We start from the raw sequence: 14,332 nt of genomic DNA, 5'->3' as shown, positions 1-14,332 counted from the left end.
GATTCTTCTTTATGACTTGGGCTTCTTTTGCCCCTAGACCTTAGGCAAAACCTTGGTCAAGAATGATTCTATCTTGTTTTTGTGTAATAAATAAAAAATAGATAATTAAAATACTATCTCTATGTATTTACCAAGGACAATAAAGCATACATATATAGAATGATTATTTTTCAAATCTTGTGGATATCAATGATAAATTGTAAAACTGTACATATGTGCGTGTATGTATATATAATATATATAAACAATCCTTATATTTTAAAATACTTGTTTCTAGGATAATTTGTATAATTTATGAACTGTTCAAATGCATTTAATTTGGTTAAAATGTTCAGATATTTTAAATTTATCTTGAATATTCATAAAGGTGTATGTTTAAATTGCATTAAAAACAATCTATTTTTTAAATGTTGAAAGGGAAAAAGATAAAAGTTTCCTGAGTCAAAGCATCAGTTACTGCATCCATAAGGTCAACCAATTTGTTTGTTTGCTCCAGACCTATAATCAGGAAGGCACTAAGAGGTTAGGTAACTTGCCCAGAGTCAGGGGCAGAACTTGAACTCGGGTCTTCCCAAATCCAAAGCTAATCCTCTATCCACTATGTCACGCTGCCTCTCAGTTTGATCAGAATAGAATCATCTGAGAAGTATTTTAATTTGTTCCATTCAAAAGGCCAAATATTATACACATGAATCATGTCAGGTTCTTTACTAGACTGAAAATAATTAATGATTTTCCTTGTCATTTTAAAGTCATTACTGACCTTTGGGGGGGACAAGAGACAAATACACACATACACACATGCATACATACACACACACGCACAAGACCACATGTGGTCAGCCAAAGCTTTAGAGGCTGAGGTTCACTGTCTCTGGACTCAATTTCCCACCGCTCAAACTGTGGATCATTGCTATCATGTGAGAATGCTTGTTCAGCTCCTCTTGTTGCTGTTTTACCAGAGTCTCTCTCTCTTCCAAACGACTTTCTAGTTGTGCCTTTTGAACTTCCAGGGAGGAAGCCTATGGGATAAATAGAAATACAGATTTAGCATCTTTTTCCAAATGGATATAGAATTGCTGTGCCTGCTTAAAAACAGAATAATGACAGACTCTGTAAGAGAAGGGCAACTAGATTAAGAAAATGAATAGAGCACTGGACCTGGAGTCCAGAAGTCTGCATTCAAACTGAGTCTCACAAACTTACTAGCTGTGTGTCTCTGACAAGTCATTTAACCTTAGCCTGCTTCAGTTTCCTCATCCACAAAATGTGGAAAGTAATTACACCTCCCTCCCAGGACTGTTGTAAGAATCAAATGAGATAATACTTGTTAAGTGCTTTGCAAACCTTAAGGTGCTAATTAAATGGTGGTTATATAGTCTGACCATATGATTATCAATTTTAGCATATAATCAATCTTTTTATTGCATTGTTATGAAAACTCAAACCTGTCATGTTGGTAATGCTTAAAAAATGAATTTTCTATTGAAAAATGTATATGAATACACATTATATAAAATACTATTGGATACAGGAGAATTGAAGCATTACCAAAAAATACTATGATCACAAATGGTACCTTGAATTTTGTATCTTTGTTCTCCTGTTGTACTGAAACATGGCTGCAGTCGCTGTAGCTGAAATAGGACTACAGCCTGGTCAGGCCTGGCCTGTTTTGCTCTGGGGCAGTGGGCAAGCCAGGAAGCAGAACTCTCTAATGGGAGAGTGATGTTAAAGAGCTCCAGGCTGTAGGTACCACCTCATCTTTTTCATATAACTGGCAACTTTAGGAATCAGTAAGTCATGAATTGAGTCAGTGTAATAAACTTAGTTTTTTTTTTTTAACACACACACCCTCACACACAATTAGAATAAGAGAACCATATAACATAATTTCATAAGCTGAAATCACTTGTATCTGACTTTTAATTTTTCACTATTTCACTATATGCCCAAGGTATGTACACCAACCTGTCCCTTATTCATTAAGGATTATCAGTGACATATGGAGCCAAAATAAAATATGGGTTTTCTTCTCTAAGTGGTCAATGCCTCTTAGCCCTTCTTATTTACATCTTCTTCCCTCACATTATTTCCTCTAACTTGGTAATTCAGATAACTAGTTTGGGCAAGCAAATAATACAAAATAATATAATTATTAATATCATGCTTTACTGAAAAATTAAAAGTGTTGATTTAATACCATAAAGGTATTCCTTCCAAGAAATCCTTTTCTTAGCAAGTTCTAGTCATTTCAAGATTTTATTACTTTGTAGAATCATATTACTAAAGAAATATGATCATTACCACCAAATCCTCTTACTTGACACTACTTTTTCTCCAATGTACTACAAATAATAACCCTAATAAATCCTTACCTTAATGCTTAACTCTTTTCTTGTCTGCTCTGTTCTATTTAATTCTTTTTTCAGAAATTCAATAGTTTCTTCCATATCTTCTCTTTCTTTCTGCAGAGTTCTCAATTTGTCCTCATGTACTTTTGTTTTTTGTTCTAAGTCTTTAGAAAAATTTGTAGAAACATTAATTTGTTTCATGTCCAGGTACATCAAAAAAATGGCATTATAATGATGGATATTAAAAGTGATTATGGGGGCATCTGGGTAGCATAGTAGATAAAGCATCAGGCCTGGAATTCAGAAGACCTAGGTTTGAATCTGGTCTCAGACACTTCTTAGTTTTGTGACCCTATGGCAAGTCACTTTACTCCAATTGCCTAGTTCTTGCTGCTCTTCTGTGTTAGATTTAACACAAAGAGTTTTTAAAAATTGATTATGGGCTTATCAAGCATGGAAGTATATGTCTATCTATTATAAATGTATAAGAATAAACAGTTAGAAGGATAGACCTTGGTTTAAGAAGGTTAGTACCCCAGAACCAGGATGATCAAAAGTAACCCTATGGAGAAGGTTTAGAGACAGTTTATAGTGTTGAAAGAAGAAAAACTAGTATATTCATCATTCCTAGTCATAAAATGTGTACTCTTCAACTATTAAGGCTTCAATTTAAAAAACAACTACAATATTCTCTATAATTCAACCACTAATCATTGTTATACTATAGGTTCAAAGTTCGACTGTCATGATTAATTGATAGACATGCTATATGCAACTAAAAACAGCCTAAATTTAATTTCTTGACTTTTGACTGTGGAGATTGGTTTGGTTCTGGACTTTCTCTCTGAGGTTACAGTAGCTATTTTGACACTGTTTAGGCTTCTCACTTCATTGTTAATGCCACATCTCTTCCCTCTTACCTCCCCTCACAGTCAAGATACAACAAAAGGAAAAATTACTAGAAAGTTTTGACACAGGAATATGAGGGTGAGGGGAGTGATGGGAGAGAAGAAAAGACAATTTCAGAAAGGAATAAAAGATGTTTTATTTCAAGGGTAAGGGAATTGGGCAAGCAATGCAAGAGCAGCGGATCTGTAGTCAGACAACTCAAGTGTGAATACATAGTACTACATATTACTTTGTACCAGCCTGGGCAGATCACCTAATCCTGTTTGGTGAGATTTCCTCATATAGAAAGTGGGGAGATGTGAAAAAATGATTTTCTAAGTTCCCTTTCCATATCTGGATCTTCTTAATGCTTCAATGTTTATTCATTGCTATTTTTGTGGCTGATTTATAGAAACTATTATATAGTTGTACCTAAATGTTACCTAGTGCTGCCACCTGCTGTTACTTTCTGCTAAGGATTACACTGTAAGAAGTTTTTCACCCCATAACTACTGTGAAAGTATATCACGGGGTAGGCTGAGCCAATATAATAAAAATGACTCTTCTACCTAAATTAATTGACTTATTCAGTGTCATACCAATCAAACTATTAACAATTATTTTATAGAACTAGAAAAAATAATAACAAAATTCATGAAGGTCAAGAATAACAAGAGAATTAATGGGAAAAAAAAATTGAAGAAAAGTAGCCCTGTCATACAAGATTTCAAACTGTATTAGAAAGAAGTAATCATCAAAACAATCTGGTACTGGGTTAAGAAACAGAGAGTGGATCAGGGAAATAGACTGTGTTAATGCACAGTAATAATGACCATAGTAACCTGGTATTGGAAAACACAAAGATCCAAGTTTCTGGGAGAATTATTTGACAAAAACTGCTAGGAAAACTGGAAAACAGTTTGGCAGAAATCCAATATAGACCAACATCTCATACTGTATGCCAAAATATGGTCAAAATGGGTATGTGATTTAGATATAATGGGTATATCACAAATTAGGGCAGAACAAAATATTTTATTTGTCAGATTTGTGGATAAGGAAAGAATTTATGACCAAACAAGGGAAAGAGGGCATTACAGGATTAAAATGGATAATTTTGATTACATTAAAGAGATTTTGCATAAACATAACCAATGCAACCAAGATTAGAAGGAAAGCAGAAAACTAATGAAAAAAAATTTCATAGCAAGTTTCTGTGATACAGGCCTCTGCAGAAATATAAAGAGAAATGAGTCAAATTTATAAGAAACCAAGTCATTCCCCAGCTGATTAATGGTCAAAGGATATGAACAAGCAATTTTCAGAAGAAATCAAAGCTATCAATAGTTATACCAAAAAAAAATGCTCTAAATTATCATCTGATTAGGTAAATGCAAACTAAAACAACTCTTCACACCTATCAGATTGACTAGACAGAAAAGGACAAGTAACAAATGCTGGAAGGGATGTTAGAAAATTGAGACATTACTGCATTGTTGGTGAAGTGATTAACTGATTTAACCACTCTGGAAAACAATTTGAACTATGGCCAAAGGGATATAAAACATACTTTGACTCAACAATCAACTTTGTATGTGTTTTTATCTATTTTGCTTCAAGTTTGTCAAAGACACCATAGATATGTATATAAGTACAAAAGAATGTTTATGCAAAGTACTAGACTTTTTTCTGCATTCAAAGAATGTAACATTTGCACTGCCAGGCCTCAATCAATTTCTAATACAAAGAATCACTGAAGAAACTATGTGGTATATGATTTAAGGTTAATGGAAAGTCAGTGACCTACTAGCAGCAATGCAAGGATCCAGAGCAAGGCTGAGGGACTTATGAGAAAGAAAACTAGCCACATTCAGAGGAAGAACTGTGGGAGGAGAAACACAGGAAAAACAACTACTTGAACACATGGGCTTATGGGGATATTATTGGGGATGTAGACGCTAAACAATAACTCTAGTCCAACTATCAATAATATGGAATTAGGTCTTAATCAATGACACATGTAAAACCCAGTGGAATTGTGCGTTGGCTAAGAGGGGCTGGAGGGGTTTGGGTGAGAGGGAAAGAACATGAAACATGTAACTATGGGAAAATATTCAAAATAAAAATAAAAACATAAAAAAGTCAATGACAAAACTGAAATTAATAGAAAAGCTGAATAAAATAATTCCTGACTTTATTGAGAAGGCCCCAAACAAGTAATGATTAAATTTTTCAACCTGACAACAGTCATAGGAAGCATTTATGTTGACTTGCGAATTCTTTCTGAATTTTAATTCTACAAAGTTTATATATTAAAAAGTTACTTACTTGCTATTACACATTCTTTCTCCACTAGCTGATTTTGTATTTCTTTTCTTTGCTCTTCTGTTTCCATTAATTGAGCAATAGTTCTGAAATTTAAAAAAATAGTATTGCAAAAAACTCTCAAATAGTCAATGATTTCCTATTTAATGGTTTCTTTTCAATAATCTATTTAAGAAGTCCTTTGGAAAAAACATTTACCTGAAATCCAAACAACTGCATTATATGGTAAGAGTAATCAACCAACCAACAGTTTATCTACCAAGTATGGTTATTAAAAAGAAATGATGGGGCAGCTGGGTAGCTCAGTGGATTGAGAGCCAGGCCTAGAGACAGGAGGTCCTAGGTTCAAATCCGGCCTCAGACACTTCCCAGCTGTGTGACCCTGGGCAAGTCACTTGACTCCCATTGCCTACCCTTGCCAATCTTCCACCTATAAGTCAATACACAGAAGTTAAGGGTTTAAAATTAAAAAAAAAAAAAGAAATGATCACAATAAACAAAAATCATATCAGCTTCTCTGAAAGTAAATAACTTAAAGAGAGTACCTCAAAAAGAATTTTTTAAAAAACATTAAATTTACCTGTCATTTTGTTGCTTGAGTGATTCATTCAATTTTTTCACTGTGTCAATTTGTTTGTTTAAAGAATCACATGTGATCTGTAAATCTTTACTCTTCCTTTCCAAAGTCTCACTCCTGAAAAGAGAAAAGATGGCTGAAATCAAAGAGATAAAACACAGCATTCTCCCTACTTATAGTTTTCTAACAAAAGTACATGGAGACAACCAAGCCTTGATTGACTGTGTGCCATACACATGGCAACAAAGAACTTCAATTTTAAGATGACAGAAGAATGGATAAATTTTGGATCCTTTACTAAACTGTCCAGGATGGAATATGTTATGAAACATCATAGGTTTAGGCTCATTATAGAAATGCATTTCTTCCAGGGACATATGTAAATTTTTGCAAAAGAAAATATAAAATGTCCGTGTCACAATTCTACAAGTTTATTTTGTTTTCCTTCCAAGATGAGGCTTTTTTAAAAATTAAGTTTATTACAAGGTAACACTGCAAATGGCGATTACCATTTCTGTCTTTAGTTACCAATAAGTTTAAGATTAAAGAGTTATTTTGCCAGCTCCAATTTTTCTATTTTATTTTTTGACAAGGAAGTGAATGGAAGATTCTCATCCTTAGCTACAGAAAACTACTGAAAGAACCTAATAAAGCTTTGCCAGTTAATGCAAATTCTTTTTTTTTTTTTAAACTCTTACCTTCCATCTTGGAGTCAATACTATGTATTGGCTCCAAGGCAGAAGAGTGGTAAGGGTAGGCAATGGGGGTCAAGTGACTTGCCCAGAGTCACACAGCTGGGAAGTGTCTGAGGCCAGATTTGAATCTAGGACCTTCCGTCTCTAGGCCTGGCTCTCAATCCACTGAGCTACCCAGCTGACCCCCAGTTAATGCAAATTTAATCACTTCCTATAGACTTTTTCACATCAACTACTGCCTGTCTTTTTTGACCCTCAATATACATGAAGAAACACTGATAGATTCTAGAGATATTCTTGATAAAAATGGGAGCATGCTTAATGCTCGGCTTTTGCATGAAAGTGATATTACAGGTGAAGAAAAAATATACCTTTCCAGAATTACATTGTTACCATACACCTCTTGCTCCCAATTCTGTTCCAAATTTCCTTATTTAAAGAGCACATAAATCCTGTCCAGTATTTCCACAGGTATTTTAAAATATAATGCTAACATTTCAAGTTTCAAAATAATTATCAGTTCTTGCTAACTAAAAATACCAACACAAATATATTTTAAGATTGTTACTGATTTAAGTTCTTTTAAGAAAAACACCAAATATCCATAGAAAACCTGGGTTCAAGTTCCCCTGATATTTACTAGCACTAAGACCCTAGGTAAGTCACTTAACTTCCCCAATGAAAGTATGGGTTAGGATCCCCTCAGACCCTTCCCATCCACAAAAAGGTTTTAAAAAAAATCTATTTGAAAGTATGAAAAAGATATAATACAAACATTCCTCACCTAATTTTGGCTAACAATTTATCAGGTTTGTGACTATTTCAATGAGTGCTTGGGAGATTAGGGAGCAATTAATGGACAAAATTTAGACTGAAAGATTAAGATCAATTTTTATAGAGACCTGAGGGCTGTGTTAGTTGGGGCAGTGTAAATTATAAGAGGGTTAGGAGGGACTGCTTGGTTCCTCTAATCAACAAGTGAAGATACCGCTATAGAGAACGAATAGTCATCAAAGGGGTACCAGAGCTTTCTGACTAGAGGAACTAGAGGATGAAGATAGCCCAAAAACAAAATGCAAAACATCTAGAAGTCTCCCAGAAAAGATTTAATTTTTTTTCTCCTTAGTGAGTCCCTGCTTAAAACTAAAATCAGAGGCATATCTCTCAGATAAGTGCTTCTTCATAAAAACAAATAAGTCCATAGTTGAAGAAAATCTAATCTGTGTCCCTGGGTAAAGAGAGCTAAAAAAATAATGCTAAGTTCAAAGTCAGTTTGTATAAAAAAGGAGGATAATTCACTAGATCTAAAATCATATCTTTTCCTACCCATAACACCCATATCCATCCTTCCATCCCGATCTCTAAAATAATTTAGAATAACTCAATTTGGAAACAGAATGACTACTGGAGTTAAGAGTCAGGATCTGGATTCATTCTCTGGCTCTATAACTAACTACCAGGGCACAGGCCACTTAACCTCTCCAGGTCTGGGTCTTCATCTTGCTAGATGATCTCTAAAGTCCCTTAAAGCTCTGATCCAAAGTTTTCACTGTGAAAACTAATGGCCATAAAATAAGTGGCACGGCAGAGAGAGTGTTAAGTCTGGAGTCAGGAAGATGTGAGTTCAAATTCAGCTTTATGTAATATAATAAAGATATATTATCACTGTGACTTCTCTTCTATGCCATATAATTTATTGAATGTAATAAATAGATGACATGTCTATGACATAGGTTTTGAGTGTTAAGAGTGAAGTGCTTTTCAGAAAACAAATGCAATGTAGGTAATCTCCAACTTATAAACATGTTTAATGCACATGCAATTAATTATCCCTATGAGGTATAGCTGGATCAAGCCGAGTGATCACATTGATACTTTGGGATTGCCCATCTTCTCTAGCTACCATTTTCTAGGGTCACCTTCCATCCTGTTCTAATTCTCAATTTACCCCAAGGCTAGCTCAGAGGAGATTTTTATGTACTTCTCTTAAGTCCCAGTAAAGTTTTCATCCTAGGCTCATCTGGCAACATTACTTGTTTTCATTGCCCAGAAGTTGAGGTAGTAGTAAACCCTACTCCTACTCAGAAATTGGGGGAAGATGTTGCTGGCATTTCATTTTCAATTTTAGAATGCATTTTCCTCTAGAAATGTGGGTTACGTGTAGTCATTAAATTTTAGAATGAAAGCTTGTTATTCCTCTGCCTAATGGATGAATTCCTTCTAAAATATTCCAAATCATCAGCCAATCTCTCCTTGAGCATTTCCCAAAGTACTACAGAATGCTACATACCAGACATATTACAAATTTAAAGGGCTTCTGTAAGCTAATTCAGGAACCTAACTACCATTAACAACATGATTTCTTTGGAAAATTGAGTTCTGAGTTTCAATTAATTGACTTGTAAATAAATGTTACAAATATAGCCTATTTGTAAATTAAGGAATATCTACATTTTATGTTATACGATATTGATGTTATATAGAAATATTTTGACAAACCTTTGAATAAGTTCCATATAGGACTTTTTCAGCACTTCATGTTCTTCAGCCACAGTCTGCAATTTCCTATTATGTTGAAAGAGATGCTCAATATCACTCTGGACCCGTTCTGATTCAACCTGCTGAGATTTCAGTAACACACCAAGCTCTTCATTTTTTCGTTCAACTTCTCTCAACATAGAAGCAAGAGTCCTTGCCTTGAAACAAAATGCAAGAATACAAACAATTACATTTTTATGTATTACCATGATTTACCCCAATGATTCAAAAGAGATGTATTTTGTGATTTATTTCATGGAATTATATGCTAAATGGAGACTTTCAAACATGCTCAGTGACTTCTGATGAATCTGAAACTTTTCTTCTGAAATGCAACTGAACTGCCTTAAATTAAGGACTTTAAAAATCTCTAATGGTTTTTGTCACAATTATAAGAATGGACTTAAAAAATCGTCATAAATAAATCAAATCTGAGCATAAGCCATACTGCTTAGAACACCTTGGGGGGAAGCATTTTAAAACAGTTGATCTAAAAATATTTATATTGGTGCTTTATAGTTTTCTTGACAGTTTATCCATAAGCACCTTAAAGCAAAAGATTAGCAGAGAATTATTTGCAAAATTGACTGAATATTATGACATATGTAAAAGATGCAATGCAGTACAACTGAAAAATGTTCAATTTCTATTTGGACACAGCTACATTTATTTTAAAATAAACTGCAGTTATCCATACCACACTATTTACTCTATGGAGATTTGGCTCCTCCATTCAGTGTCTGATTCCTCTGTTAACAATTTAGAATCCCTTTATAAACAGATAAATAGGATGCCCTAGGGAGATTGTCTTGGGTATGAGAATAGGTGGGATATGATCCAAAAATGGTCTTCAAACTTTCCTTTTCCATCTCCAAAAGACATCAGTTTCTGTTTCTAGTTTTTGTTGGATTTTATTTATTTTTTTTTGGACCAAGGATGAGCGAATAATTCTGCTGACATTTCTCAAAATAAGCACCAATTAAGGAGTACAAAAATTGAGGCACTTCAATTCCAAATGATATGCAGAAAGTGATATGCAATTCTGACTCATTCAGATCCCTTTTTACGCAAGTCTGCTTTGCTGGTCTCACTGACTTTATTTTCTAAAAATATGTTTTGACCCAGAGAGTGAATAGCAATGACAGCACTTGGTTTTCATATTTTAGACACAGTAAAGGAACTAAACTTAGTTTCCAAAGTCAAACATTAAAAGAAAAAAAACTTTATATAAATCTTATATTTCAAGAAACCTTTTCCTACCAAAGCATTTAATATAAGTATAAGACTCTGAAACAGTCTACATTCAACATGGAGGCTCAGCAAAAATATAAACGTAAGTGAGCATAATGATGAGGGGAAAAAATCATTTTCCATTCTAAAAGGAAAGATGTTTATGACAAGAAATAGTGAAGAAAGAAGAGATTAGAATGACTGATTTTAGGTCTGACAATAATTATTATTCATAGAGCTCCAAAACAATAAAAACAAATAAAAACAAAATAAAAACCTTAATGCTTTCATCTAATTCAGGGGTTCTTAACCTTTTTGTCTCATGTATCCCTTTCTCAAAGTAATAATTTTAAATGCATAAAATATACATACAACTATAAAGAAAGCAAATTATATTTAGATATATTTATCAATGTTCTTCAAAAGTTTATGGACCCAGGGCAGCTGGGTAGCTCAGTGTATTGAGAGTCAGGCCTAGAGACGGGAGGTTCTAGGTTCAAAGCCGGCCTCAGACACTTCCCAGCCGTGTGACCCTGGGCAAGTCACTTGACCCCCATTGCCCACCCTTACCACTCTTCCAACATGAGCCAATATACAGAAGTTAAGGGTTTTAAAAAAAAGTTTATGGACCCCATGTTAAGAACCCCTGTTAAAATTTTATTTCACAGAACTCTTCTTATGAGTTGCTTTGCTTATAGGATGGGTGAAATATGAACTACTTAATAATATGCAAGATAAATCCAGGCTAGATTATTTGTATGACTAATACAAAGTATATACATATATATTAGTTAAATAAGGGAAAAAAATCAATCAACAAGGATTTATTAAAAGATGAAGGAGTAGAGAAACTCTTGTCCTAGCTCTTCCAAACTTCCTCCAACCAACTCTAAAATAACACCTCAAATCAAATTCTGGAGGGGCAGAACCAACAAAAAGGTCGGGTGCAAAAAATTTCCAGTACAAAGGGGATTGGCAAGAAAGTTCTGTCACTGGGATGCTGGTGGGCCCCAGGAACCCAGCAAAGGCTATGTTTAGAGATGGCTGCACTGGCAGCAGCAGCAGTTTGGGGGACTCTAAGCCACCAAAGGTGTGCAGGTCAGACAACTAGTCAGAAGGAGGTTTGCCCCTTGTTGGCTCTGGATTCAGGAACCTGATGCTTTGACAATGCATAGTAATGGGTCAAAGCAGAAAGATCAACAGTACTTGAGAAGGCTTTTTCTCATTATTAGGGCAGTTACACAGACAAGAGGGGGCATGAGTATAAACTAATGATGAAATGCTCCCAAAAATATTAAGTGAAGGAGTAAGAAAGAGGGATGCATTGAGAGAAAGAAGGAGAGGAAGAACAGGAAAAATTATCTCACATAAAAGAACGATGGAAAGAAGAGCTTTTACAATGGAAAAAAAAATAAGGGGAGGGGCAATGCTTAAACATTAATCTCCAGAATAAGCTCAAAGAGGAAACAACATACACACTCATTTGGATATAAAAATCTATCTTGCCCTACAGGGAAATGAGGAAAGAAAAAGAGAAAAGCCCAGGGAGTGGGGCAGAATGCAAAACAGATTTTTGAGGGAGAAAGGGGATAAAAGAAAAAAAGATAAACAGGGAATAATTGGAAAAGAGAAAAATATTAAGTTAACAATTAAGACTGAATGTGAATGGGATGAACTTGCTCTTAAAACAGAAGCAAATACCATAATGGGTCAAAAATCAGAATCCAGCAATATGTTGTTTACAAAAAACACACTTGAAAAAGATAGATATGCACAAAGTAAAAAGGGGCTGGAACAGAATTTATCATAGAAAAAATAAAAAAAAAACCAAGAGTAGTGTAATAATGAGATTAAATCTTCCAGGCCAATTCTCAAATCTAATCAGCAAAAGTGTAAACAACTCCACTTAATTCACAAGTTAGGAGGTCTATGACCCACATGTGGTGGAGTGAGTGACGAATCAGAATTTACTGACTGCCTCCTGGGAAGCCCTAAGAAAAGCGTCTGTTGTGATTGGACAAGTAAACTAAGAGGAAGGCACAGGGAGAGATGCAAAAGGAGCCCCTTTAAAAGAGAGTTCAGACTTCCGGGTTAAGATGGCGGCAGAGTAAGAAGCAGCTCTTAACCTCGCCTAACCGAAACACACAAAACTCCTCAAGGGGACATAAAAACAAGTCCAGACGAACGGAGGAACCCCACAACAGGGCACAGCGTGGAAGGTACGTGGAATCGAGACATTTCCAGGCTATAAAGGGCTCTCACTAAATCGCGGGCTGAGCAACCGCCCCACCCCCACCCCCTCCACCCTCATCTATAGCTCCGAACCCAGCTAAAAAGAAATAGAGCAAGTTTGGGGCACCCATCGAGTCATCGGCAGCTCCGGGACCTGTTCCTGAGAGCAGCAAGACTTAGGACCCCATTAAGTCAAAAAACGCAGGCGAAATCTGAGCGCGGGAGCAGGACGCTGGGCGCAGAGTGCAGGCTGAACAGAAGCGTGGGTGGAGGCAGACACAGCCAGGAACTAAAGCCTAAGTGGGGAACCAGTGCAGACGGGCATACGACTGTGGAAGCAGCGCCCTGAGACTTGTAAAGAAACCTCCGGCAGAGGATCAAGCAAGAGGGCCCACCAGGGGGCTTGACCTTGGAAAAAACCAGAACTCAGACCTCAGGAGCCAATAGATCGCGAACAGACACTGAGCACGAGGATAAATCTGAGAAGCTGCTCGGCTAATGATGGCTACTCAGCCTCAGGAAGTTCAGAAGAGAAAGAATAATAACAAGAAAAAGAAGTCTTTAACACTCGGCAGCTTTTACACAGAGAAAATCCAGACAACCGAGCAAACAGAGGAGGAGAACAAACAAGCATCCGGACCCTCCTCAAATAAGGAAAACTCCTCACAAGCTATGGAAGAGTTCAAAACTGAGATTTTGAGGAAAATGGAAGAGATCTGGCAAGAAAATAACAGTTTAAAAGGTAGAATCTTGCAATTGGAAAGTGAGGCTCAGAAACCAAATGAACTGATAAGCAAATTGAACACCAGAAATGACCAGATTGAAAAGGAATACCAGAAGATTATGGCCGAAAACCAGAAGATTATAGCTGAAAACCAGAAGATTATAGCCAAAACCCAAAAGAGCATAGCCGAAAACCGAAAGATTATAGCAGAAAACCAATCCCTAAAGGCTAGAATTGAGCAGTTAGAAGCTAATGATCTCTCAAGACAACAAGAACAAATAAAACAAAGTCAAAAGACTGAAAAAATAGAAGGAAACATGAAATATCTCAATGAGAGAGTGACAGACCAAGAAAACCGGTCTAGAAGAGACAATTTGAGAATAATTGGTCTTCCAGAAAAACCAGAAATTAATAGAAACCTGGACTCCATACTAAAAGAAATTATTCAGCAAAATTGCCCTGAAGTCCTACAACAAGAGGGCAATATAGACATTGAAAGGATTCATAGAACACCCACTACATTCGACCCAGAGAAGAAATCGGTTAGAAATATTATTGCCAAATTCAAAAGCTTTCAAGCAAAAGAAAAAATCTTACAAGAAGCCAGAAAGAGACAATTCAAATATCAAGGAGCACCAATCAGGATCACACAGGATCTGGCAGCCTCCACGCTAAAAGACCGTAAGGCTTGGAATACAATATTCAGAAAGGCAAGAGAGCTGGGCCTGCAACCACGGATCAACTACCCATCAAAATTGACTATATATTT

The 14,332-nt window shown here is 35.7% G+C and overlaps 1 protein-coding gene across 1 annotated transcript in view; it reads right to left on the bottom strand.

Annotated features, from left to right (window-relative positions):
* Positions 1-779: 779 nt before the first annotated feature.
* CIP2A (cellular inhibitor of PP2A) overlaps positions 780-14,332 on the bottom strand; it is a 56,321-nt gene continuing 42,768 nt past the window's right edge. Inside the window, exons 17-21 of the mRNA XM_044666794.1 lie at positions 9,339-9,535; positions 6,148-6,261; positions 5,571-5,653; positions 2,379-2,518; positions 780-1,022 (exon numbers count right to left, since the gene is read on the bottom strand). Of these exons, the coding sequence (XP_044522729.1) occupies positions 852-1,022; positions 2,379-2,518; positions 5,571-5,653; positions 6,148-6,261; positions 9,339-9,535 (705 nt within the window). The 3' untranslated portion in view covers positions 780-851. The remainder of the gene's footprint in view (positions 1,023-2,378; positions 2,519-5,570; positions 5,654-6,147; positions 6,262-9,338; positions 9,536-14,332) is intronic.

The sequence above is a fragment of the Gracilinanus agilis genome, chromosome 3 (genome assembly GCF_016433145.1).
Source record: "Gracilinanus agilis isolate LMUSP501 chromosome 3, AgileGrace, whole genome shotgun sequence".
Classification (NCBI taxonomy): Eukaryota; Metazoa; Chordata; class Mammalia; order Didelphimorphia; family Didelphidae; genus Gracilinanus; species Gracilinanus agilis.
The sequence above is the reverse complement of the archived record's forward strand: the minus strand, read 5'-3'. Positions and strand labels throughout refer to the sequence as shown.